This window comes from Lepus europaeus, chromosome 3 (genome assembly GCF_033115175.1).
Source record: "Lepus europaeus isolate LE1 chromosome 3, mLepTim1.pri, whole genome shotgun sequence".
NCBI lineage: Eukaryota > Metazoa > Chordata > Mammalia > Lagomorpha > Leporidae > Lepus > Lepus europaeus.
In genome coordinates, this window is record NC_084829.1 from 32,734,747 (window position 1) to 32,761,590 (window position 26,844).

At 42.7% G+C, this 26,844-nt stretch overlaps 1 protein-coding gene across 1 annotated transcript in view; it reads left to right on the plus strand.

Moving 5' to 3' along the window:
- Nucleotides 1–26,844, plus strand: part of LOC133756492 (butyrophilin subfamily 3 member A2-like) — a 67,302-nt gene that overhangs the window by 4,833 nt on the left and 35,625 nt on the right. The window contains 5 exon segments of the mRNA XM_062187166.1: nucleotides 136–156; nucleotides 248–274; nucleotides 1,201–1,308; nucleotides 15,652–15,678; nucleotides 15,999–16,518. Coding sequence (XP_062043150.1) covers nucleotides 136–156; nucleotides 248–274; nucleotides 1,201–1,308; nucleotides 15,652–15,678; nucleotides 15,999–16,518 — 703 coding nt within the window.

Consider the following 26,844-nt stretch of genomic DNA (forward strand, 5'->3'; position numbering starts at 1 on the left):
TGGTGGGATGGGTGGTTCTGGCGTCAGGACATTTTCTAGGATACAGAAAATATCTTTTTTGTCGGTTCTCAAAGAAGGTAGCCTTCCTTTTCTGGCATAGGTGTTCATCTCCCCGCTGCCCCCATTCTCTTTCAGATGAGCTCCAGACAGAACTCGGTAAGCTCTGCTCTCCCTCCTTAACTCTCCGTGTCCCTTTGTGGAGGACTCTCTGGTTCTTAGCTCACCTGTTCCTTGTGCTGCTTTTCAGATCGGAGGAAGGCAGCTTACCTGACTGGTGAGTGACTCTCCAGATGTCCCGTGGTCTCTTGTCCCATCTGTGCCCAGCTGCCCACTCCTTGTTTCTGTCTGGGCACAGACACATGGACTCCCTTTCCTGGGGACAGTAATCCCAGTTGTTGAGACATGGAGCCTTGCTCCCTGGGCTGTTTCACATCTGTTTGACTTTTTCCTATCTATGCTTTCAGATCTGGGTGCAATGATGGGTTATGGATTATGTCCTGCATCCTGGGTTTTATTCCAACCCTGCCATGCCCCCATATTTACATTGTTAGTGCTTTAGCCTGCAATGCACCTAGCTCTTGGTCTGTTCCAGGAAGCCAAAATCCATTTGCTCTAGATTTCCTGAGAGACAAGATACACTTAAATGGGTCATTCAGCTGGGAGTGTCATCTCCCTTTTCCTTCCAAAGCATCACCAGGGCAAGCCATTCCTCCCTGTCCTACAAAGGACTGGTGAAAACTACTGAGCAGGTGTGGGGATGTGATGGGATGAGATGCATGTTTCTGAGAATGGTGATGCTTCTCTCTAGAAATATTGTGTAAGAATGCTGGCCCCTCTGACCTAGGTCTCATGGTCACGTACTTTTTTCTTTTTGTCCTTTAATTTTTTTAAAATCCCCATGCCTGGAATAGCCATGTGGTAATTAATTGTCATAAATATGGGAGTCAGTTATATTTTTTACTAAATATTTTCCCATATATAGTTTTTTATCCTAACAAGCATTATCAAGGTGCCAGGAGACTTTGTGGGTTTTAAGGCTCAGGGCAGAGAGCTGACAGCCAAAAGTCACCCAGCAGTGGGTCAGGGGTGCAACTCAGCTGTCCTGCAGGCTTCCTGATCTGTGGTCAGGGAGTTTCCCACAATCCTCTGCTGTCTGCACCTGCAGGAGGCCCCTCCTGTGCATCCTCCCTCCTCCTGCAGAGTCTGACCTTCAGCACAGAGGGCAGGGAGGGCTGAGCAGGTGGTGTAGCTGTGGTCTCACCAGGGTGTGTTTCCTTTCAGCCTGGAGGAAGGCGCAGCTGTATGCTGGTAAGTGACGCTCAGGATTCCTCTGCTTCACCTGCCCTGCCTCTACCCTGCCCTTCTCTACCTGTGGACTCAACTCCTGATGGGCTGGGCGTCCCTGCTCTCCTTGTCGGTGTTGTAGCCTCCAAAGAAGACCCCTGGGACTCCTAATTAGAAATACAGCTCTGTTTCCATTCTGAGCTCTTTCTCAGTGCAGGTCCCTGTTAGGGTCAGTGATACCCTTTGAAAACCCCTCATTCAACTGACCCTTCTCATTGGTGTGGTGACCATGGAGAAACAGGAGCAAGGCAACAACTGTGTAGATCAAGAATTTCTGTCTCTAGGAATCCCTAGAAATCCTGCTTGCCTTCTTAGATCTCAAGTCTAAGAGGACCATTAGTTCTATAACCTTCTTTTGAGATTTATTTTAGTTATTTGAAAGCAGAGTTACAGACAGGGAGAAAGAGAGAGGGAGAGATAGAGACAGAGAGACAGATCTTCCATCTACTGGTTCACCCTGAAATTTTCACTATGGCTGGGGCTAGGCCAGGCCAAAGTCAGGAGTGAAGAGCTTCAGCAGGGTATCCCGAATGGGTGCTAGCATCAAACCACATGGACCATCTTCAGCTGCGTTCCTAGGCCATAGCAGGGAGCTGGATAGGAAGTGAGACAGCTGGAACTGAAACTGGCACCCATATGGGATGCAGGTGGCTGCTTCACCTATTCTGCCTGTAGTATGTCTTTAAATCTAATATTATGATGCCTCTGGCTTTGTTTTTGTTGTATAAGGTTGCTTTAGCTATTTGGGGTCTCCTTGTTTCCATATGAATTTCATTATTTTTTTCTAGATCTGACCAGAATGTCCTTGGTATTTTGATTGGTATCACATTGAATCTGTAAATTACTTTTGGTCATATGGACATTTTGATGATATTTCTTCTTCCAATCCATGAACATGGAAGATTTTTCCATTTTTTTATATCTTCTTCTATTTCTTTCCTTAATGTTTTGTAATTTTCATCACAGAGATCTTTGACATCCTTGCTTAAATTGATTCCAAGATATTTGATATTTTTGTAGCTATTGTGAATGGGATTGATCTTAGAAGTTCTTTCTTTCTTTTTTTTTTGACAGGCAGAGTGGATAGTGAGAGAGAGAGACAGAGAGAAAGGTCTTCCTTTTTGCTGTTGGTTCACCTTCCAATAGCCGCTGCGGCCGGCGCATCTCACTGATCTGAAGCCAGGTGCCAGGTGCTTCTCCTGGTCTCCCATGTGGGTGCAGGGCCCAAGGACTTGGGCCATCCTCCACTGCACTCCCGGGCCATGGCAGAGAGCTGGCCTGGAAGAGGGGCAACCGGGATAGAATCTGACGCTCCAAGTGGGACTAGAGCCCGGTGTGCTGGCGCTGCAAGGCGGAGGATTAGCCTGTTAAGCCACGGCGCCAGCCAAATCTTAGAAGTTCTTTCTCAGCTGTGGCATTGTCTGTGTATACAAGGATTGTTTATTTTTGTGTGTGGATTTTATATTCTGCTACTTTACCAAACTCTTCTATGAGTCACAATATTCTCTTAGTGGAGTCTTTTGGATCTCCAATATATAGAATCATGTCATCTGCAAATAGGCATAGTTTGACTTCCTCCTTCCCAATGTGTATCCCTTTGATTTCTTTTTCTTGCCTAAAGACTCTGGATAAAACTTCTAGGACTATATCAAATAGCAATGGTGACAGTGGGCATCCTTTTCTTGTTCTGGATCTCAGTGGGAATGCTTCCAACTTTTCTCCATTCAATAGGATGCTGGCCATGGGTCTGTCATAAATATTCTTGATTATGTTGAGGATTGTTCCTTCTATACCCAATTTGCTAAGAGTTTTCATCATGAAAGGGTTTGTATTTTACCAAATTCTTTCTCTGCATCTATTGAGCTTCGGTTTGTTAATGTGATGCATCACATTGTTTAATTTGCAAATATTGAACCATCCTTTATATTGGGGATAAATTCTACTTGGTCTGGGTGAATGATCTTTCTGATATGTTGTTGGATTTGATTGGCTAGTATTTTACTGAGGATTTTGCATCTAATTTCATCAGGGAATTTGGTCTGTGGTTTTCTTTGTTGTATCTTTTTCTGGTTTAAGAATTAAGGTGATGTTGCTTCATAGAAAGAAAGGAGGATTCCCTGTTTTTCAATTGTTTTTAAATAGGTTGAGAAGAATTGGAGTTAGTTTTTTAAAAAATTTTATTCATTTATTTGAAATGTAGAGTTACAGAGAGGCAGAGAGAGAGAGGGAGAGAGAGAGAGAGAGAGAGAGAGAGGTCTTCCATCTGCTGGTTCACTCCCCAGATGGCCACAATGGCTGGAGCTGTGCCTATCTGAAGCCAAGAGTCAGGAGCTTCTTCAGGGTCTCCCACATGGGTGCAGGGGCCTAAGGACTTGGACCATATTCTACTGCTTTACCAGAGCATAGTAGAGAGCTGGATCAGAAATAGAGCAGCCGAGACTTGCACTGGTGCCCATAAGGGATGCCAGCACTGCTGGTAGTGGCTTTATCCATTACACCACAGTACTGGCACCAGTTCTCCTTTAAATGTCTGGTAGAGTTCAGTACTGAAGTCATCTGGGCCTGGGCTTTTCTTTTTTTAAAAAAACATTTATTTAATAAATATAATTTTCCAAAGTACAGTTTATGGATTACAATGGCTTTTCCCCCCCATAACTTCCCTCCCACCCGCACCCCTCCCATCTCCTGCTCCCTCTCCCATTCCATTCACATAAAGATTCATTTTCAATTATCTATATATACAGAAAATTGATTTAGTATATACTAAGTAAAGATTTCATCAGTTTGTACCCACACAGAACATAAAGTGTAAAATGCTGTTTGAGTACTAGTTATAGCATTAATTCACATTGTACAACACATTAAGGACAGAGATCCCACACAAGGAGCAAGTTGTTGACTTACCAATTTGACACTCTTGTTTATGGCATCAGTAATCTCCCTAGGCTCTAGTCATGAATTTCCAAGGCTATGGAAGTCTCTTGAGTTCGCTGACTTCAATCTTATTTAGACAAGGTCATAGTCAAAGTGGAAGTTCTCTCCTCCCTTCAGAGAAAGGTACCTCCTTCTTGGATGGCCCATTCTTTCTACTGGGATCTCACTCACAGAGATCTTTCATTTAGATCCTCTTTTTCTTTTTTTTTCCTGCCAGAGTGTCTTGGCTTTCCATGCCTAAAATACTCTCATGGGCTCTTCAGCCAGATCCAAGTGCCTTAAGGGCTGATTCTGAGGCCAGAGTGCTGTTTAGGACATCTGCCATTCTACGAGTCTGCTGTGTATCCCGCTTCCCATGTTGGATCATTCTCTCCCTTTTTGATTAGATCAGTTAGTATTCACATACACTAGTCTTGTTTGTGTGATCTCTTTGACTCTTAGACCTCTCAGTGTGATCAATTGTGAATTGAAATTGATCACTTGGACTAGTGAGATGGCATTGGTACCTGCCACCTTGATGGGATTGTATTGGAATCCCCTGGCATGTTTCTAACCCTAGCATTAGGGGTTAGTCCAAGTGAGCAAGTGCCGAACTGTATATCTCCTCCCTCTTATTCCCACTCTTATATTTAACAGAGATCACTTTTCAGTTAAATTTCAACACCTAAGAATAACTGTGTGTTGATTACAGAGTTCAACCAATAGTATTAACCAGAACAAAAAAAAAATACTAAAAGGGATAACGTATTAGATTGTATATCAACAGTCAGGACAAGGGCTGATCAAGTCACTGTTTCTCATAATGTCCCTTTCACTTCAACAGGTTTCCTTTTTTGTGGTTGGTTAGTTGTCCCTTTGGGACTGGCTTAGATCACTCAGCATGATGTTTTCCAGATTCCTCCATCTTGTTGCAAATTACCGGGTTTCATTGTTTCTTACTGCTGTATAGTATTCTATAGAGTACATGTCCCATAATTTCTTTGTCCAGTCTACTGTTGATGGGCATTTGGGTTGGTTCCAGGTCTTAGCTATTGTGAATTGAGCTGCGATAAACATTAAGGTGCAGACAGCTTTTTTGGTTGCCAATTTAATTTCCTTTGGGTAAATTCCAAGGAGTGGGATCGCTGGGTTGTATGGTAGGGTTATGTTCAGGTTTCTGAGGAATCTCCAGACTGACTTCCATAGTGGCTTAACCAGTTTGCATTACCACCAACAGTGGGTTAGTGTCCCTTTTTCCCCACATTCTCTTCAGCATCTATTGTTGGTAGATTTCTGCATGTGAGCCATTCTCACCGGGGTGAGGTGAAACCTCATTGTGGTTTTGATTTGCATTTCCCTGATGGCTGGTGATCTAACATTTTTTCATGTGCCTGTTGGCCATTTGGATTTCCTCTTTTGAAACATGTCTATTGAGGTCCTTGGCCCATCTCTTAAGTGGGTTGTTTGTTCTGTTGTTGTGGAGTTTCTTGATATCATTGTAGATTCTGTTTTTTAATCCTTTATCTGTTGAATAGTTTGCAAATATTTTTTCCCATTCTGTTGGTTGCCTCTTCACTTTCCTGACTGTTTCTTTTGAAGTAAAGAAACTTCTCAATTTGATGCAATCCAAATAGTTAATTTTGGCTTTGACTGCCTGTGCCTCTGAGGTCTTTTCCAAGAAATCTTTCCCGGTGCCCATATCTAGCAGTGTTTCTCCAATGTTCTCTAATAATTTGATGGTGTTGGGTCGTAGATTTAGGTCATTAATACATGCTGAGTAGATTTTTGTGTAAGGTGTAAGGTAGGGGTCTTGCCTCATGCTTCTGCACGTGGAAATCCAGTATTCCCAGCACCATTTACTGAATAGACTGTCCTTGCTCCAGGAATTGGTTTTAGATCCTTGTTCAAATATAAGTTGGCTGTAGATGTTTGGATTGATTTCTGGTGTTTCCATTCTGTTCCATTGGTCTATCCATCTGTCTCTGTACCAGCACCATGCTGTTTTCATAACAACTGCCCTGTAGTATGTCCTGAAATCTGGTATTGTGATGCCTCCGGCTTTGTTTTAGTTGTACAAGATTGCTTTGGCTATTTGAGGTCTCCTGTGTCTCCATATGAATTTCAACATCATTTTTTCTAGATCTCTGAAGAATGTATTTGGTATCTCGGTTGGTATTGCATTGAATTTATAAATTGCTTTTGGGAGAATGGACATTTTGATGATGTTGATTCTTCCAATCCATGAGCATGGAAGATTTCTCCATTTTTTGGTGTGCTCTTCTATTTCTTTCTTTAAGATTTTGTAATTCTCATCATAGAGATCTTTAACGTCCTTGGTTAAGTTTATTCCAAGGTATTTGATTGTTTTTGTAGCTATTGTGAATAGGATTGACCTTAGAAGTTCTTCCTCAGCCCTGGCATTGCCTGTGTATACAAAGGCTGTTGATTTTTGTGCATTGATTTTCTATCCTGCTACTTTGCCAAACTCTTCTATGAGTTCCAATAGTCTCTTAGTAGAGTTCTTTGGGTCCCCTAAATACAGAATCATATCATCTGCAAAGAGGGATAGTTTGAGTTCTTCCTTCCCAATTTGTATCCCTTTAATTTCTTTTTCTTGCCTGATGGCTCTGGCTAAGATTTCCAGAACTATATTGAATAGCAGTGGTGAGAGTGGGCATCCCTGTCTGGTACCACATCTCAGCGGAAATGCTTCCAACTTTTCCCCATTCATTAGGATGCTGGCTGTGAGTTTTTCATAAGTTGCTTTGATTGTATTGAAGAATGTTCCTTCTATACCCAATTTGCTTAGAGTTTTCATCATGAAAGGGTGTTGAATTTTATCTAATGCTTTCTTTGCATCTATTGAGATAATGATATGGTGTTTCTTCTGCAGTCTGTTAATGTGGTGTATCATATTGATTGATTTGCGAACATTGAACCATCCCTGCATACCAGGGATAAATCCCACCTGGTCTGGGTGGATGATCTTTCTGATGTGTTGTATTCTATTGTCGAGAATTTTATTGAGGATTTTTTCATCTATGTTCATCAGGGATATTGGTCTGTAATTCTCTTTCAATGTTGTGTCTTTTTTGGCTTAGGAATTAAGGTGATGCTGGTTTCATAAAAAGAATCTGGGAGGATTCCCTCTTTATCGATTGTTCTGAATAGTTTGAGAAGAATTGGAGTTAGTTCTTCTTTAAATGTCTGGTAGAATTCAGCCGTGAATCCATCTGGTCCTGGGGTTTTCTTTGTTGGGAGGGCCTTTATTACTGTTTCAATTTCTGTCTCAGTTATGGGTCTGTTTAGGTTTTCTATGTCTTGCTGGTTCAATTTAGGTAGGTTACATGTGTCCATGAATCTGTCCATTTCTGATAGGTTTTCTTGTTTGCTGGCATACAAGTCCTTGTAGTAATTTCTGATGATTCTTTTTATTTCTGTGGTGTCTGTTGTTACGTTTCCCTTTTCATCTCTGATCCTATTCATTTGGGTCTTTTCCTTTTTTAGTTAGTTGGGCCAATGGGGTGTCAATTTTGTTTATTTTTTCAAAAAACCAGCTCCTCGTTTGGCTGATTTTTTGTAATGTTTTTTTTGGATTCGATCCTATTGATTTCTTCTCTGATTTGTGTTTGGTTTGCTGCAGTTTTTCTAGATCCTTGAGATGACTTGAAATCTCATCTATTTGGTGCTTTTCCAATTTCTTGATGTAGGCACCTATTGATATAAACTTTCCTCTTAACACTGCTTTTGTTGTATCCCATAGGTTTTGGTATGTTGTGTTTTTATCCTCATTTACTTCCAGAAAATTTTTGATTTCTCTTTTAATTTCTTCTATGACCCAGTGTTCATTCAGGGGCATGTTGTTCAACCTCCATGTGTTTGCATATGCTCCAGGGATTCCCGAGTTGCTAATTTCCAATTTCATTCCTTTATGGTCTGAGAAGCTGCATGGTATGATTCTAATTCTTTTGAATTTGCTGAGACTTGCTTTATGGCCTAGTATGTGGTCAATCCTAGAGAAGGTTCCATGTACTGCTGAGAAGAATGTAAATTCTTTATGTGTAGGATGAAATGTTCTGTAGATATCTGTTAGATCCATTTGGGCTATAGTGTCATTTAAATCTACTGTCTCCTTGTTGATCTTCTGTCCTGTTGATCTGTCTATCTCTGAGAGTGGAGTATTGAAATCCCCCAGTACTATTTTATTGGTGTCTAAGTCTCCCTTTAAGTCCCTTAACAAGTCTTTTAAATAAGCTGGTGCCCTGTGATTAGGTGCATATACATTGATAATCGTTATATCTTCCTGTTGAATGGATCCCTTAATCATTATATAGTGCCCCTCTTTGTCTCTCCTAACGTTTTTGTGGTAAAGTTTATGCTGTCCGATATTAAGATGGCTACGCCCACTCTTTTTTCATTTCTGTTGGCATGGTATATCTTTTTCCAGCCTTTCACTTTCAGCCTGTATGGATCATTGTTGGAAAGGTGAGTTTCTTGTAAGCAGCAAAAGGATGGGTTTTGTTCCTTAACCCAATCAGCCAGTCGGTGTCTTTTAACTGGACAGTTCAGGCCATTAACATTCAATGTGACTTTTGATAAGTAGTAACTTTGCCCTGCCATTTGCTAAAGATTTTTTCTAATATATGCTTTGAACTTCTTGTGATCTTTTGCTGTGAGTTTTCCTTCCGTTACCTTCTTTCATATTGGTGACCGTGTTTCTGTGTTTCTGTGTGTAACATATCTTTAAGCATCTCTTGCAGGGCTGCGTGAGTGGTGACAAATTCTTTTAATTTCTGTTTGCTGTGAAAGGTCTTAATTTCACCTTCATTCAAAATGAGAACTTTTCAGGATATAATATTCTGGGCTGGCAGTTTTTCTCTCTTAGTACCTGGGCTATGTCTTGCCATTCCCTTCTAGCCTGTAGCGTTTCTGATGAGAAGTCTGCTGTGAGTCTAATTGGAGATCCTCAGAGTAATCTGATGTTTCTCTCTTGCACATTTTAGGATCTTTTCTTTGTGGTTCACTGTGGTGAGTTTGATTACTACGTGTCGTGGTGAGGATCTCTTTTGGTCATGTTTATTAGGGGTTCTATGAGCTTCTTGTACTAGGATGTCTCTGTTCTTCTCCAAACCCAGGAAGTTCTCTGCAAGTATCTCACTAAAAAGGCCTTCTAATCCTTTCTCCTTCTCCATTCCTTCAGGAACTCCTAGAACCCAAATGTTGGGCTTTTTAATAGTATCCTGTAGATTCCCAACAATATTTTTTAGATTTCTAATTTCCTCTTCTTTTCTTTGGTTTGACTGTATACTTTCCTGTTCTCTGTCTTCTAAGTCCGATATTCTCTCTTCTGTTTCACTGACCCTGTTTTTAAGGCTCTCTAATGTGTTTGTCATTTGATCTATTGAGTTCTTCATTTCATTTTGATTTCTCTTCACTATCACACTTTCCTGTTCTACTAGTTTCTGCATTTCATTTTGATTCCTCCTTCATATTTCATTTTCTCGAAGGAGATTTTCTATCCTGTCCAGTAAGCAATTCTGTAGCTCAATCATTTGTTTTTGAACACTTCTAATTGTTCTTATCATAATTTTTTTGAAATCTGTATCTTGCATTTCTTCCATCTCATCATCTTCATAATCTTGGCTTGGGGTGTCTTGTTCATTTGGGGGTGCCATAATGTCTTCCTTGTTCTTATTTCCTTGGTTTCTGCATTTGTTGCTTGGTATTGTGGAGAAATTCTTTGGATTCTTCTTCCCTTGCTGTGGTTTTTTATCTTGTTATACTATGACTGTATTAAGTGGACTGTCTGCTTTTGTTAGAGCCTTAGAGGCTTGAGATGGGTGTGGCCTGAGAGCTCTGTTTGGTCCTCAGGGTTAAGGGTTTGCCAAAGATGACACTCTCAGGTTAGGCGTGGTAAATCTCTCTCTCTTTCTTCCTTCCTTCCTTCCTTCCTTCCTTCCTTCCTTCCTTCCTTCCTTCCTTCTTTCTTCCTTTCTTTCTTTCTTTCTTTCTTTCTTTCTTTCTTTCTTTCTTTCTTTCTTTCTTTCTTTCTATTCTGAAAGGAAGTAATTCTGCACAGCTGAGCAGAATTGAAGGTAGTTAGCAGGAAAATGATATACCCACAGGAGCCTGCCATTGGAAGCTCTTTCCCAAGGACCACACAAGGAAGCTGTGCTGCCCTCAGTGTGGGCTCAAATTCTCCTGCTGTCTCCACTGGTTGCCAAGGTTACTGAGTTATATCGTCTCTGGTGAGTACTCACGTGAATTCCGTGAGTTCTTTCCCCCACTGTCTCTTTTTTCACAGCCTCAGTTCATTAGCACCACACATTCACTAGGTCCTAATCTCCTGTTATTTTGCCCCCCACACCAGAGTCAGGTTTTTCTGCTTGGCTGAGGGCGGGTCAGACTGAGGTCATGCTGCTTATGACATGTCCAAAATGGCACCTGCTCTTTGTCTTGCTCGCCTTTGAGAGGTGAGTGGAGAGAGAGAAACTCATGTCTGTACCAGTCACTTTCTTTTCCTCTCTCTTCTAGTTAGCCTGGTGAACTTTTCCCCATGGAATTTTCTAGTCTCCTCTTTCCACTTTCCCGCTGGCGTCTCAGGCTATTAAGGTTCAGCTCACCTTGCGTTCCAGCACTGGTGCATTGATTCTGCCGCTGGTGTCCCAAGCCGTGGGCTCCGACGCTCTCCACGAAGGTCCACCATGAATCACTAGTTTCGGAAGAGTTTCCTCTGCTGTTTCTTCCCCTAATCTTCCTTGAACCTGCAGTATCTCCACTTTTATTAAACTGTCTCTTCCCGAACTCTCAGTGTGCTCCCTTCCTATTCCGCCATCTTGCTCCTCTCGGGCTTTTCTTTTCTGGGAGGGTCTTTATTAACGCTTCAATTTCTGTCTTGGTTCTGGGTTTGATTAGGTTTTCTATGTCTTCATTCTTCATTTTAGTTAGGTTGTATGTTGTAAGGAATCTATGGATTTCTTCTAGGTTTTCTAGTTTGTTGGCATACAGCTCTGCAATAATTTCTAATGCTTTTTTTGACATGCAGAGTGGACAGTGAGAGAGAGAGAGACAGAGAGAAAGGTCTTCTTTTTCCATTGGTTCACCCTCCAATGGCCTCCATGGCCGGCATGCTGTGGCCGGCGCAACGCGCCGATCCGAAGCCAGGAGCCAGGTGCTTCTCCTGGTCTCCCATGTGGGTGCAGGGCCCAAGAACTTGGGCCATCCTATACTGCACTCTTGGGCCACAGCATAGAGCTGGCCTGGAAGAGGGGCAACCGGGATAGAATCTGGTGCCCCGACCAAGACTAGAATGTGGTGTGCTGGTGCTGCAGGCGGAGGATTAGCTTATTGAGCCATGGCGCCAGCTCTAATGCTTTTTTATTTCTGTGGTATCTGTTGTTAATTTCCCTTTTCTTCCCTAAGTTTGTTAATTTGGGTCTTCTTCCTCTTTTTTTGGTTAGTTAGGCCAATGATGTGTCAATTTTATTTATTTTTTCAAAAGAACAGCTCTTTGTTCTGATTTTTTGTATTATTTTTTGTTTCAATTTTGTCCATTTCTTATCTAATTTTAATTATTTCTTTTTTGCGTAGTAGTCTTGGGTTTGGTTTTCTGTTGTTTTTCTAGGTCCTTGAGATGCATTGATAGCTCATTTATTTGGTGCTTTTCCAATTTCATGACAGAGGCTCCAATTGCTATAAAATTTCCTTTTAGCATTGCTTTTGCTGTATCCCATAAGTTTTGGTATGTTGCATTATTGTCTTCATTTGTTTCCTGAAAATTTTTTATTTTTTTATTATTTTTTTTTTATTTCTTCAATGACCCTGTCGATTCTCTATCTGGTTGATTTGTCCATTGCTGAAAGTAGAGTATTGAAGTCCTCCAATACTTTGTATTAGAGTCTAAGTCTTCCTTTAAATCCATTAACATTTCTTTTATATAGCCAGGTGCCCTGTAATTAGGTGCATATATGTTTATAATAGGCATATCTTCCTGTTGAATTGATTGCTTAATCATTACATAGTGCCCTTGTCTCTTTTAACAGTTTTTGTTTTAAAGTCTAGTGTGTCTGATGTTAAGACGGCTACACCAATTCTTTCTTGGTTTCTATTGTCATGAAATATCTTTTTCTATTCTTTCACTTTCAGTATATGAATATCTTTTATGGTGAGATGTGTTTCATGTAGCCAGCAAACAGATTTTGTTTTTTAATCCATTCTGCCAATCTATGTCTTTTTACTAGAGAGTTTAGGCCACTTATATTCAAGGTGACTGTTGATAAGTAATGATTTGGCCTTGCCATTTTTCCATAAATATTCCTATTTTTTACTTCGGATTTCCTTTGTGCTTTTAATAGGAGGGTTTCTACCTTCACATTCTTTCACAATGATGTTTATCTTTTTGTGCTTCTGTGTGTAGCACATCTTTATGAATTTTGTAAGGCTGGATGGGTGGTGACAAGTTCAATTTCTGTCTGTTATGGAGGTCTCTATTTTACTTTCATTCATAAATGCAAACTTTAGGGGCCGGCATTGCCGTGTAGTGGGTTAATGCCCTGGCCTGAGGCACCAGCATTCCATATGGGCACTGGTTCAACACTTGGCTGCTCCACTTCCAATCCAGCTCTCTGCTGTGGCCTGGGAGAGCAGTGGAGGATGGCCCAAGTCCTTGAGCCCCTGTGCCTGTGTGGGAGAACCAGTGGAGGCTCCTGGCTTTGGATCAGTGCAGCTCTGGCCAATGCAGCCAATTTGGGAGTGAACCATTGGATGGAGGACCTCTCTCTCTCTTTATCTCTTTCTCTGCCACTCCTTTCTCTGTGTAACTCTTTCAGATAAATAAATAAATCTTAAAAAAAGCAAACTTTGTAGGGTACAGTATTCTGGGTTGACAGTTTTTTCTCTTAAGACTTGGAATATATCTTGCCATTTTCTCCTAGCCTGTAGGGTTTCTGATGAGAAGTCAGTTTAAGTCTAATTGGAGATCATCTGATAGTCATCTGGAATTTCTCTCATGCATATTTTAGAATCTTTTCTTTATGTTTTACTGTGGATAGTTTGACTACAGTGTGTTGTGAAGGTCCTTTCTGGTAATGTCTATTAGGAGTTTCGTATACTTCCTGTACTTGGATGTCCCTTTTTTTCTCCAAATTAGGAAAGATTTCTGTTATTATTTCACTAATAAGGCATTCTAATCCTTTCTCTTTCCACACCTTCAAAAACTCCTAAGATCCATATGTTGGATTGTATGACAGTATTCTGTATATCTCCAACAGTGTTTTTAGTTTCCTAATCTCTTCTTCTTGTTTTTTTTTTCTCACTATAAAATTTGCAGAGATTTGTCTTCCAATTCAGATATTCTTTCTTCTGCTCACTGATTCTGTTGTTAAGGATTTCCACTGCATTTTTATTTGTTCTATTGAGTTCTTCTTTTCCAAGATTTCATTTTGATTTTTAAGATCTCAGTTTTGTGGGAGAAATTTTCTTTCATGTCATGTATGGATTTTATTAGTTCATGCATTTGTTACTGATGACTTATAAGTAATCTTATGACCAATTTTTTGAAAGCCATTTCTAGCATTTCTTCAATCTCTTCATTTTCACAATCTAATATTGAAGTGTTGTGTTCTTTTGGGTGTGTCATGTTGTCTTCCTGATTCTTGTTTCTTAAATTGCTGCATTTATTGATTGGCATTTGTGGAGATAGATACTTCTTGGTTTCTTCTTTGTTTTTTTCCCTGTGATGGCTTTCATCTTTTGATGATGCCTCTGTGGATTAATGGGGTGTCTTCTTTTTCACTGAATACTTACAGACATTTGGCTTGTGTGTCCAGGGAGCTCTGTTCAGTTCGCCAGGATGAAGGGAGTGTCCAAGGTGACACCCAGATTGGGCATGGTAAATCTCCTTTTTTTTTAAAATCACTGGGAAAGTTTGTTCATCTGTGTTAGTGTAGTCTCATCTTACCTCTTCTCTTAAAAGATACCATTGCCTGAGTGCTAACCCCAGTATGTATAGTATTCATCTGCACTGCCACAAGAACCCCAAAAAGGATCTATGTGGCCCTCCATGTAAGCACAGGTTCTGTAACAATGACCCTCAACAGGGAATCAGGGAGACCTTAGCATGTGGAACCCTCCCACAGTGACTGCCCCAAATCCCAGCCAAACTCTGAGCCCTCTCACACAGCCACAGTGTTTTCACAGTCCCAGCATGCAAGCTTCCCATAGTCACAAGCAGCCAGTCCCTTGTCAGTTCTCCCTGCCAGACTCAGGAGTCTCTGCTAGCAAGGCATGCAAACATGAGCTAGGGAAGCTTTTACATATGTCCAAAATGGTGCCCACCCTCTACAGGACACTGGTTGCAGGGTGGTCTGGGAGTGAGAAATGAGCCCCCTTCCCCTATTTTTTTTCTCCTCTAGTTTGGTAAGTACACTATTCTCCACAGGGCTCCAAGCCCAATTCCTACCAAGCTCTTCGTGCAGCTTTATTGCTAGTGGCTTGCTGCAGACTGGTCTCACCTCATTCCAAAGCTACTGCTGAGTTTCTCAGCTGCTGGAGTCCTGAGTTGTGTGTGTCCACATCCTTTATGTAGGTCCACAGTGTCCCTATAATTTGTGTGCAGTATTCTCTGCTGTTTTTCCCCTAACTTGTCCCTGAGACTGCACTTTCTCCACTTTTTATAAATATCTTCTCCTAGACAAAGCAGTAACCTCCCTCCCTATTCCACCATCTTAATCCAATCTAGGATTTTAAAAACAATTATTTATTTATTTTCAAGTCAGAGTTACAGACAGAGAGAGGGAGAGAAAGAGAGAAAGGTCCTGCTGGTTCACTCCCTAAATGGCTGCAGTGTCCAGAGCTGGGCTGATCTAAAGCTAGGAGCCAGGAGCTGGGAGCTTCTTCCAGGTCTCTCACATGGGTGCAGAGGCTCAAACACTTGAGCCATCCTCCACTGCTTTCCCAGGCAATTAGCTGGATCAGAAGTGGAGTAGCTGGGACTCCAACTGGTACCCATAAGGGATGCTGCTGCCACAGGCAGAGGCTTAACCTTCTGCTCCACAGCACCAGCCCCTCAGGTTGGATTTTGTGGCTAGGAAACAGATCAGCACAATTCATAGTGAAATCTGGGCAATGACTTTTCCATTCAGGTCTGTGTCTAATAATTAATCCTGGGATGTTAGCTTTATGTTTAGCCTTTGAAGGAAGGCTGCCACATGTTATGTGTGTGTGTTTGTGTGCATGTGTGCATGTGTGTGTGTGTGTAAGAAACAGTCCATAAGCTGAATGTCTCCTACACATTTTCCTTATCTTTCCCACAATACTGTTTCAGGAAAGCAGGCGCTGAGCCGACATAAAAAGTTTGTGCAGACCCCTCATAAGAAATGTTTGTTTCTCTTGTAGATTGGCGAGAGGAACGGTTCCAGGCCTGTGAGTGACTTCATGCTCTTTCTGGGTGCTCCTCCTGTTCCCATGGCTCTGGCCTCTCCTTCAGTTCTCTGTGCTGGTATAGATGATGGCACCTTCAATGATGGAGTGTGGGGCTGAAGTGAGAGGCACAGCTGGCTCTGGTCCTCAAGGTGACACATCTAACTCAGAGAGTTCTGGTTCTTCCTCCTGCTTGGAGGCCATGGGCTTGGGTCTCAGGGTTCTTGCCCCTCCCCCGGGCAGCTACATGCCTCTGGGGGTGGTTGTGTATCTTTGTTATTGGGCAAGAAGGAACTGTGTATGATTGGAAACTGTCCCTGCAGGGTCTGTCACTCTGGATCCAGACTCTGCCCATAGCAACCTTGCTGTGTCTCCTGGAAAGACAAGTGTGACCTGGAAGGACACCTGTGTTGTCTCTGATGGCCGCTGCACTGTGTTGGGCCTTGAGGGCATCACGTCGGGAAGATATTACTGGGAGGTGGAGATCAAGAGTGGAGTGGACAGCGAGTGGGCTCTGGGGGTCTGCAGGGAGCATGTGAAAAGGACAGGCTTTTATACAGAGTTCCCGGATAAGGGATTCTGGGTTGTGGGGTGTTTTAATAATGAATATCATGCCTGTACTACTTCCAATCCAACATCTATACCCCTTAGGCAGCGTCCCAGCAAGGTGGGGATTTTCCTGGACTATGATGGAGGGGACGTCTCCTTCTATAACATGACTGATGGCTCCCACGTTTTCTCCTTCCCCCGAGCTTCTTTCTTTGGAACACTCTTTCCATACTTCATGCTAAAGTCAGGAAATGTGTCCCTGAGCATCTGCTTAGTGGCACATGAATCTGAGGGGCTCCCTGTGCCTCCTAACAATTCTTTGGAGGAGCCTGTGAGGCCCCATCAGGAGGTTTTCTGCTCAGGCTCTGGAGTTGATGGTGCTCCCCCTGGGGCTGAGTCTCCATTGCTTCCTGGTGCCACATAGAACCCCTCACTGCCTCTGATTTCTCAATGTGACTCTTGCTGGGGCTGCAGACTCCCCGTGGCAAAAGACTCTGAGGCGAATCCAAGATGGTCCCAGAATTTTCTCCTCCTGTGTTTACGAGAATTGTTGGTTCATGTCCTGTGTTCAAAGGGCTGAAGCTGTAAGTTGAGTCTTGTTTGAAATGGTTTAGGATAGGTTATATTTTACTATTGGGAAATTGTAATTTTCAGTTTTAAAAAACCGTTTTTTTTGGGGGGCTGAGGTTTTGGCGTATCATGTTAAATTACAACCTGCAGCACTGGCATCCCATATGGATGCTGGTTCATGTCCTGGCTGCTCCACTTCCAATCCAGCTCCCTGCTGGATTGTGCCTGGGAAAGCAGCCAAGGATGGTCCAAGTGCTTGGGCCCTCGTACCCACTTGGGAGACCCAGAAGAAGCCCCTGGTCATTGGGGGAGAGAATCAGCAGATGGATGATCTCTCTTTCTCTCTCTCTCTCTCTCTCTCTCTCTCTCTCTCTCTCTCCTTCCTCTGTAACTATACCTTTCAAATAAATTAATTAATCTTTAAAATTGTTTTATGAGTTTTCAATTTTCTTTGGATATGAAGTGAACTGATCTCTGAATTTCTGTGTTCAAGAAAGGAGAGTTTGATTTTGTAAACTGAGTCTGAACAGAGGTACTAAGAGGTTGAGGGTGGTCCCTAGCTCTATTCAGGGAGGGTTTCTTCTATTTGACTACTAACGTTGGCCATACAAAAATCCATAGAAGAAAATGACTGATGAGTTTTTAATGGGAAGGATTCTAATAGTCTATGTTGTTGATCTCCCTTTCTGGGATGGAGGAAACACCTCTATATTTCCATACTTCACTAAATTCCTATTACCAGTGAAAAAATTGTGATGTGTTAATTCATGGAATCTAAGTTTGAGGGCCTGGATTTCCCTTTTGTGTCAACACTACAATTGTGGGAAGAAGAGAGAGTATTGACTAAGATGAAAATGAAGAAGAGAGTTTTCAGTAGCAAGTTCAACTGTAGAAAGCTTTAACCATGAACATGGTTCTAGTCAATCAAGTCCAGTTGTCACAAGGAAGGGAAAGCCATAGAAAACAAAAAGAAATAGGACTATTGAGGGTTTGGTCTCTTCAGGCATGAAGTTGTGCTCACTTCACAAGGTAAATAAGTTTGACCAGGGACATGTGATGTGTTTGTTCTGATGCCACCTGGGAGTCTCACATCCTATATTGGAATGCCTGGGTTTGAGTTCTGGCTCTTTTTATAATTTTTATTTTATTTTAAAGATTTATTTACTTGTTTGAAAGGCAGAGTTGGAGGGAGGGAGGGAGGGAAGGAGGGAGGGAGGGAGGGAGAGAGAGGGAGAGAGAGAGAGAGATCTTCTTTCTGCTGGCTCACTCTTCTATTAGCTGAAATGGTCTGGGCTAGGTTAGGACAAAGTCAGGAACCTGGAGCTTCATCCATGTCTCCCTGTGTCTTCCATATAATTTCGTTTTTGTTGTTGTTTTTTGTTTTTTTTGACAGGCAGAGTTAGACAGTGAGAGAGAGAGACAGAGAGAAAGGACTTCCTTCCTTTGGTTTACCCCCCAAATGGCTGCTACAGCCGACGCGCTGTGCTGATCTGAAGCCAGGAGCCAGGTGCTTCCTCCTGGTCTCCCATGCGGGTGCAGGGCACAAGCACTTGTGCCATCCTCCACTGCCTTCCCAGGCCACAGCAGAGAGCTGGACTGGAAGAGGAGCAACCGGGACAGAATCCAGCACCCTAACCGGGACTAGAACCCAGGGTGCCAGCACCACAGGCTAAGGATTAGCCAAGAGAACCATGGCACCGGCCAGTCTTCCATATAATTTCAAATTATAATTTATAATGCTCCAGCCTGCAGCATGTATTCATGGATTTTGAATCTCCAGAACCTTGAGCCAAAATAAATCTCTTGTCTTTATAAAGTAACTTTGCCTCAGGTATTTTATAGCAACAAAAATTTTAACTAATAGGATAGTTTGGTGATACTTTGTCTTTGTCTTGTGTACATCTTTGTATATAGTAATCATTTTCTTCTTTCTTATGACATTATATAAAATATGTTGGAGATTCAAAAAACTATATATTGTGTTAAAATTATTTAATTTTTTATTTGAAAGGCAGAGATTGATTCTTCTTTTTGCTGGTTTATTTCCTAAATACCTGGGTAGGCCAGGCTGCAACTAAGAGTTAGAATCTCAATCTGCATCTGCTATGTGAATGGCAGTGATCTAGTATATGAGCCATCACCTTTTGCCTACAAGGGAGTGCATTATCAGGAAATTGGAATGGAGAATCTAGCATGGACACCAATCCAGCTGCACTTATATTGGATGTAGACCTCATGGTCACTCAACCACAGTGCCAAATGCCTGCCCAAGATTTTATTTATTTGAGAGGTGGAGCCGCAGACACAGAGAGGGAGAGACAGAGACAAAGGTCTTCCAACTGCTGGTTCACTCCCCAAATGTCTGCAACAGCTGGAGCTGAGCTTATCTGAAACCAGGAGCCAGGAACTTCTTCCAGGTCTCCTATGCAGGTGCAAGGGCTCAAAACTTGGGCCTTCTTCCACTTCTTTTCCAGGTCATAACAGAGAGCTGGATCAGAAGTGGAGCAGCTAGGACATGAACTGGTGCCCATATGGGATGCCAGTACTGCAGGTGGAGGCTTAGCGCACTATGGCACAGCACTAGCCAAGCCTGCCCTGTATTATAATCTTTAGGTAACACAATCATCAGTGGGAATCTGTTTTGATTTGAAGAGTAAATATGATGATTTGTGCAGTTTGTTTCCATATTTTGGGGAAAAAGTGGGAGACTCTTTCCTTGTAAGAGTGACTTTGACTTGACAATTGAGAGGGTAGAATTGTTTTTCTATTGTGAAGAAAAGACTGAAAAGGAGAAGAAAGGAAGGTGGGGCAGGGCAAAAGCAACAAGGAAGGAGTGAGGGAAGAAGGGAATATCATTATGGTCTTAGAATTGCATCTACAAACCATTTTGTTAAAAACTAATTAAAAATTTTTTAAAAATTGAAAAATAAACCCCCCCAACAAACATAAACAAATCCCCACAAATATGTGTATAATGATGTATATGCAGCTGGGGTACCCAACAGTGTGGACGTTGCCCAGTATCATTTCAATGCCTCCTGTTGTCTTACTTCTCAGGGAGTCTCATGAGTATCCTAGTGGGAACTGGCTCTGTCTTGGGCCACAGCAGTGAACTTTACCCTCCAGTGGGCCCAGCCCACCTTCAGCAATGAATTGGAAATTTCAGGGTTGCTTTTTTGAGATTTTCTCCATGTCTTCCTTCCATGGCTACTCTGACACATCCAAAGAGGCAGTATCTGTTTCCTGTATCTGGTAAATACATATCATTTTAAAAAATTGTTTATTTTTTTCATTTTCAATTATCTTTATATACAGAAGATCAATTCAGTATATACTAAGTAAACATTTCATCAGTTTGCACCCACACATAAACACAAAGTGTAAAAATACTGTTTCAGTACTAGCTATATCATTACTTCACATTGGACAGCCCATTAAGGACAGATCCCACATGGGACGTAAGTACACAGTGACTCTTGATATTGATTTAACAATTTAACACTCTTGTTTATGGCGTCAGTAATCTCCCTAGGCTCTAGTCATGAGTTGCCGAGGCTATTAAAGTCTTTAGGGTTCGCCGACTTTGATCTTATTCTGACAGGGTCATAGTCAAAGTGGAAGTTCTCTCCTTCTTTCAGAGAAAGGTACCTCCTACCTTGATGGCCCCATTCTTCCCGCTGGGATCACACTCGCAGAGATCCTTCATTTATGTCTTCTTCTTCTTCTTTTTTTTTTTTCCAGAGTGTCTTGGCTTTCCATGCCTACAATATTCTCATGGGCTCTTCAGCCACATCCGAATGCCTTAAGGGCTGATTCTGAGGCCAGAGTGCTATTTAGGGCATCTGCCATTCTATGAGTCTGCTGTGTCTCCCCCTTTCCATGTTGGATCGTTCTCTCCCTTTTTGATTCTATCAGTTAGTATTAGCAGACACTAGTCTTGTTTGTGTGATCCCTTTGACTCTTAGACCTATCAGAGTCATCAATTGTGAACTGAAATTGATCACATGGACTAGTGAGATGGCATTGGTACATGCCACCTTGATGGGAAAAAAAAACTTGGTGTTAAATTGGAAATTACATAGAAAATTAATCAATTTTTAAAAAAATATCATGTAGGATCTCTGTCATTAATGTGCTGTACACTGTTATTTAATGCTATAACTAGTACTCCAACAGTATTTTTTCACTTTGTGTTGCTATGTGAGGGCAAACTGTTGAAATCTTTTTTTTTTTTTTATTTTTGACAGGCAGAGTGGACAGTGAGAGAGAGAGAGAGACAGAGAGAAAGGTCTTCCTTTGCCGTTGGTTCACCCTCTAATGGCCGCCGCGGTAGCGCGCTGCGGCCGGCGCACCGCGCTGTTCCGATGGCAGGAGCCAGGTGCTTATCCTGGTCTCCCATGGGGTGCAGGGCCCAAACACTTGGGCCATCCTCCACTGCACTCCCTGGCCACAGCAGAGAGCTGGCCTGGAAGAGGGGCAACCGGGACAGGATCGGTGCCCCGACCGGGACTAGAACCCGGTGTGCCGGCGCCGCAAGGCGGAGGATTAGCCTGTATATACTAAACTGATTTTCTGTATATAAAGAGAATTGAAAATGAATCTTGATGTGAATGGAAAGGGAGAGGGAGCGGGAAAGGGGAGGGTTGCGGGTGGGAGGGAAGTTATGTGGGGGGGAAGCCATTGTAATCCATAAGCTGTACTTTGGAAATTTCTATTCATTAAATAAAAGATAAAAAAATTGTTTATTTATTTGAAAGGTGAGAGGGAGAGAGAGAGAGAGAGAGAGAGAGAGAGAGAAATCTTTTGTCTGCTGGTTCATTCCCCAAAGGCCACCAACATCTGGGGCTTGTCTGGGCTGAAACCAGCAGCAAGGAACTCAATCCCGATTTCTCACATGGGTGGCAGAGGACCAAGCATCCTGTGCTGCCTTCCTAGTTGTACTGACAGAAAGCTGGATCGGAAGTGGTGTAGCCAGGACATGAACCAGGTACTCTACTAGAAGTTACAGGTATCTCAACTGGTGGCTTAATCTGTTGCACCCCAATGTCATTCCCTCTGTATTCTTTAGTGCTTCCTTTCCCTCTTTTAGTAGTTAACCACATTTTTCTAGGTGATGGATTTTTGTAAAGATTTATGTATTTATTTGAAATTCAGAGCGAGAGAGAGAGAGAGAGAGAGGGAGAGAGAAAGAGAGAGGCAGGCTTCCATCCACTGGTTCACTCCCTAGATGGCTGTAATAGCCAAGACTGGGAAGGCTGAAGCCGGGAGCTTCTTCTAAGTCTTCTATGTGGGTGACAGAGGGGTCCAAACACTTGGGCCATCTACCGCTGATTTTCCCATATCACTAGCAGGTGCTGGATCACAAGTGGAACAGCTTGGACATGAACCAGCACATATATGGGATACTGGCATTGGAGGCAGTGATTTTACTGGCTATGCTAAGTGTACAACTGCCTAAATAGTTCCAGAAACAATGAATAAATCCATCAATATTATAACACTTCATCAGGCTGATTTATAAGTTACCTAGGTATATATTTGGCAATGAATTTATTTTGGGAGCTATACTGATCAAAGGTACAGAGTGTTTTTCTGAGTATCCCAAAGCCTACAGTTTGATTGTCCCATAAAATATTAACCACATTTCCTCTCTTACTCAGTGTATTAATTGGCTTTCCTGATGTGCAACAAATACCTTATTCTTCCAGATGCTATCTGAACTAGCTCTACAATTGCACCAGTTTCATCACTGATTAACCAATGGATTAAAATCCTTGATGTCTATCTTTTCTTGAGTCACATTTATTACATTATTAAAAATTATACAGTATTGTTTTACATTTCAAAAAAACATAGACAAGGAAGAGGGAAATGTGAGTGGGAGTGTGATGATGGAGGGAGGATGAAGACAGAAATAGGAAGCTGAATAGGAACGGGGGGGATGATTGTGTGGACAGAGGGAAAGAAGGAATAACTCAGAGGAAATGGCTGTGAGGGAGGTACTGTGATGAATGAAGAGGCACTGGAGAGACTGGGGGAGAACAACTTGGCTGAGATTAAGGGAGCTATAAAGTTCTGTCCACTGGAGAAAGTCTAGCGAGACAGGGTTGATATTTAACAATCTCATACATAAAATTGCCAGAGTAATCGCTTCTGTGATAATTTTGTTCAAGCATAACTGGACATTGAGTCTGAAGAAATTTCTCTCTTGAATCCAAAAAGATCACTGCTTTAAAAGAAAAAAAATTGCTGTGTAATCTGCCAGACTTGTTTTGTTACTAGGTTTAGCAGATCCGGCAAAATAACAGTGAGTAATGAGTTTTATTATTATGGGCTGTAAAGTGGATCTTACAAATTTAAAAAAAATGGTTTATCTTAGAAAGAAGTGTGTGACATGGAAGGGCTGACTTAGAAAAGCTGCCAGAGGCCACTCCCTATCTAAGATAAGGGCGGAGCCATCACTGCCACAGCTGCAGCCAGAGCTCTTCAGGGAAACCTGTGTGGGGCATCGAGGAAGGAGTGACCATGGGCCCAGGGCCAGGCCAATTGGATGGCCAGCCAGAGGCCCCAGTGAGCACAGCAATCCAGGTACTGGGGAGGGAGGAGCAGGCCTGGCTGCCTGTGATGCTCGCTGCTACTCCCGTGCTCATCAAGGAACCCAAGCCACCTGCCAGCCCAGTGGTGTGGAGATGAGCGGGTCCATGATGTCACTGCTCTGTCTGCTGGGCTGCCACACAGCAGGAGTCCAGCACAGACACTCAAAAGGAGACACTGAAGGTGCACTTGGTGATAACCAGATAGGCAGACCACCCAGACTAGTTCCCATATATAAATTCTGGGTTACAAATTGCATTAATTTAGCCCCTCTGGATATAGTTTTGTGCTGGCAGGCAGGGTCAGAGCAAAATCCTTGTGGTCAGGAATCAGTCCCAGTTAAGAGACCAAGGAATCTCCAGGACTCCAAGAGCATCTCTAGAAAACTCCCACTGCTGCCACCTTTCTACCTGCCTCTGCCGAGGCCAGAGGCCCCTCCTCTACCAGAGAGTCCAGCACCATTATTTCATCCACTGCTGCAACCTGAGAAATCTGAACAGACAGGTAAGTGTCTCTGTTTAACCCAGAGCCTGTGAGCACAGGGGGGGCCCTTCTCTGATTCCCAAGACAGAGCTGCAGGCAACAATAAGAGCAGCAGTAGTGGTGGGAACAGCAGCATTTCACAGGGCACTCCAAATGGCCCTGTGAGAGATCAGAGGGCCTCCGCAGGCTGACCAAGGCAGTACTATACAGGGGGAAAACTAATTTTTCATTACCAACCATTCTTTACAACTGATTTACTCAATTGGAAGCAATCTGGGCTCTCCCAATTCCAAAAACCTGGAGACAGGTCTGAGAGATTCTGGAGGCAGCAGCTTCTGTCACATTTGGATCCTCAACTACTTACTGATAGGTCCTTCTATGAAACATTTGTAGGGGAGCAGAAAAAGAACCATTTGAATGCGGCAACAGCAACAAGAGGCCTTTCTTCCTCTTTTTTTATTTTTTTAACTTTTATTTAATAAATATAAATTTCCAAAGTACAGCTTTTGGATTACAGTGGCGTTTCCCCCCCCATAACTTCCCTCCCACCTGCAACCATCCATCTCCTACTCCGTCTCCCATTCCATTCATATCAAGATTCATTTTCAATTATCTTTATATACAGAAGATCAATTTAGTATATATTAAGTAAAGATTTCAACAGTTTGCACCCACACAGAAACACAAAGTGTAAAGTGCTGTTTGAGTACTAGTTATAGCATTAATTCACATTGTACAACACATTAAGGACAGAGATCCTACATGGGGAGTAAGTGCACAGTGATTCCTGTTGTTGACTTAACAAATTGACACTCTTGTTTTTGGTGTCAGTAATTACCCTAGGCTCTTGTCATGAGTTGCCAAGGCTATGGAAGCCTTTTGAGTTCACCAACTCTGATGAGAATGATCCAACATGGGAAGTGGGATACACAGCAGACTCATAGAATGGCAGATGTCCTAAACAGCACTCTGGCCTCAGAATTAACCCTTAAGGCACTTGGATCTGGCTGAAGAGCCTATGAGAGTATTTTAGGCATGGAAAACCAAGACACTCTGGCAAAACAAATAAACAAGCACCTAGATGAAAGATCTCTGCGAGTGAGATCCCAGTGGAAAGAACGGGCCATCAAAGAAGGAGGTACCTTTCTTCCTCTTAAAAAGGTTCTACTAGAGGCACCTGCTTTAGGATTCCCTGATCTGACCTGCAAATTCAATCTGTTCATGCATGAGTAAAAAGAGTATGTCCCTATGGGTCACAGCCCAAAATATAGGACCCTGGAGGTGACCTGTGGCCTATCTGTCCAAACAGTTAGACATAGTGGCAGCTGGGTGGTCACCCTGCGTATAAGCCCTAGCTGCCACTGCTCTCCTGGCAGAAGAGGCAGACAAACTGACTATGGCACAAACCCTAAACATTAATGTCACACACGCAGTCACAGCCCTGATGGATCACAAAGAGCACCACTGGCTCAACAACCCACGAATGAGCTGCTACCAGGGCCTTCTCTGCGAGAACCCCTGAATAATTTTGGAAACTGTCAAAACGCTGAACCCGGCCACCTTTCTACCTGCTGAGCCGAGTCTCCCAGACCATGACTGCATTGAAACGGCCAATGAGATTTACTCCATCTGCCCAGATCTCACGGACCAGTCTTTGCCTTCTCTAGACCGCACCCTCTACACTGATGGAAGCAGCCTCCTGCTGGATGGTAAGCACCTGGCAGGGTATGCAGTGGGAACAGGAACAGAAACAATAATAGGTCTCTCCTAGTGGGCTGGTCAGCACAAAGGGCAGAGCTGCCAGCCTTCATCAGAATCCTGGGAACTGAGCAAAGGACAAAAGGTAAACATTTACACTGACTCTAGATTCACTTTCACCACCCTCCACATACATGGAAAAGAGGAATTCTCAGTGCAGGAGTAAAGGCCATTAAAAAGCAAACTGAGATCCTACAACCCCTGGAGAAAGTCTGGGAGCCTGCAGCTTTTGCTGTTAGTCACTGCCAAGGACATCAAAAAGGAAAAGACCCCATAACCAAGGGAAACCAGAGGTAGACTTAGAGGCAAAACAGGCAGACATGACGATGACTTCTCAGGCCTTTCCCAGCAAGATGTTGATTGTGTTCATTTTGCCTGGACACCCAAAGTGTGCCCCAGAGGAAGAAAAGTGGATAAGAGAAAAGGGTATCAAGAGCTCACACAGCCCGTGGCTTCTTCCTAGATCACCTGGCCTATCCCTTGGTTCTTCAGCTTCATAAAAACACTCACATGGGAAAAACAGTGTTAGAAGCTCTGGTTAACTGCTATTATTATGTGGCTAAACTCCCAGGCTTTGCAGAAATATATCTTGGATATGCTAAACTTGAGCCTGCAGCAATGCCATACAGGGGCCTTCCTAGCTGCCTGTAATACAAACAACCAGACAAAGACTGAAAGATAGACTTTGTGGAACTACTGCCTAGCAGAGGCTATGGACACCTATTGGTCATTGTACTACTCAGGCTGGCTGGAGGCATTCCCCACAAGAATGAAAAATCCAGAAAAGTTACAAAGATTTTGTTGACTGAGATTTTACCCAGGTATGGAATGCCTAACTCTATTGGATCAGATACCGGCCCTGTCTTCGTGGCTGATACCACACAAGGACTGGCAAAGGCCCTTACCACTTAAATGGAATTTACATGCAGCTTACCAGCCTCAGAGTTAAGGGAAAGCTGAGTTCATGACCCAGACCTTAAAACAAGTCCTGAGCAAGTTTTGTCAGGAGACTCAATTACCCTGGAATCCAGTGCACCCTCACAGGCCAGCAGACCTTATATGGGTAAAAGATTGACACAGGATACCCCTTAGGCCCACACAAAAGAGATCCCACCCTGTGCTTTGAGGCACTCCCACAGTCTTAAAGTTTGTAGATATGGATGCCTGAATTTATCACCTGGAGATACCTGCTGAGTAGACAGAGACTGGAGATCC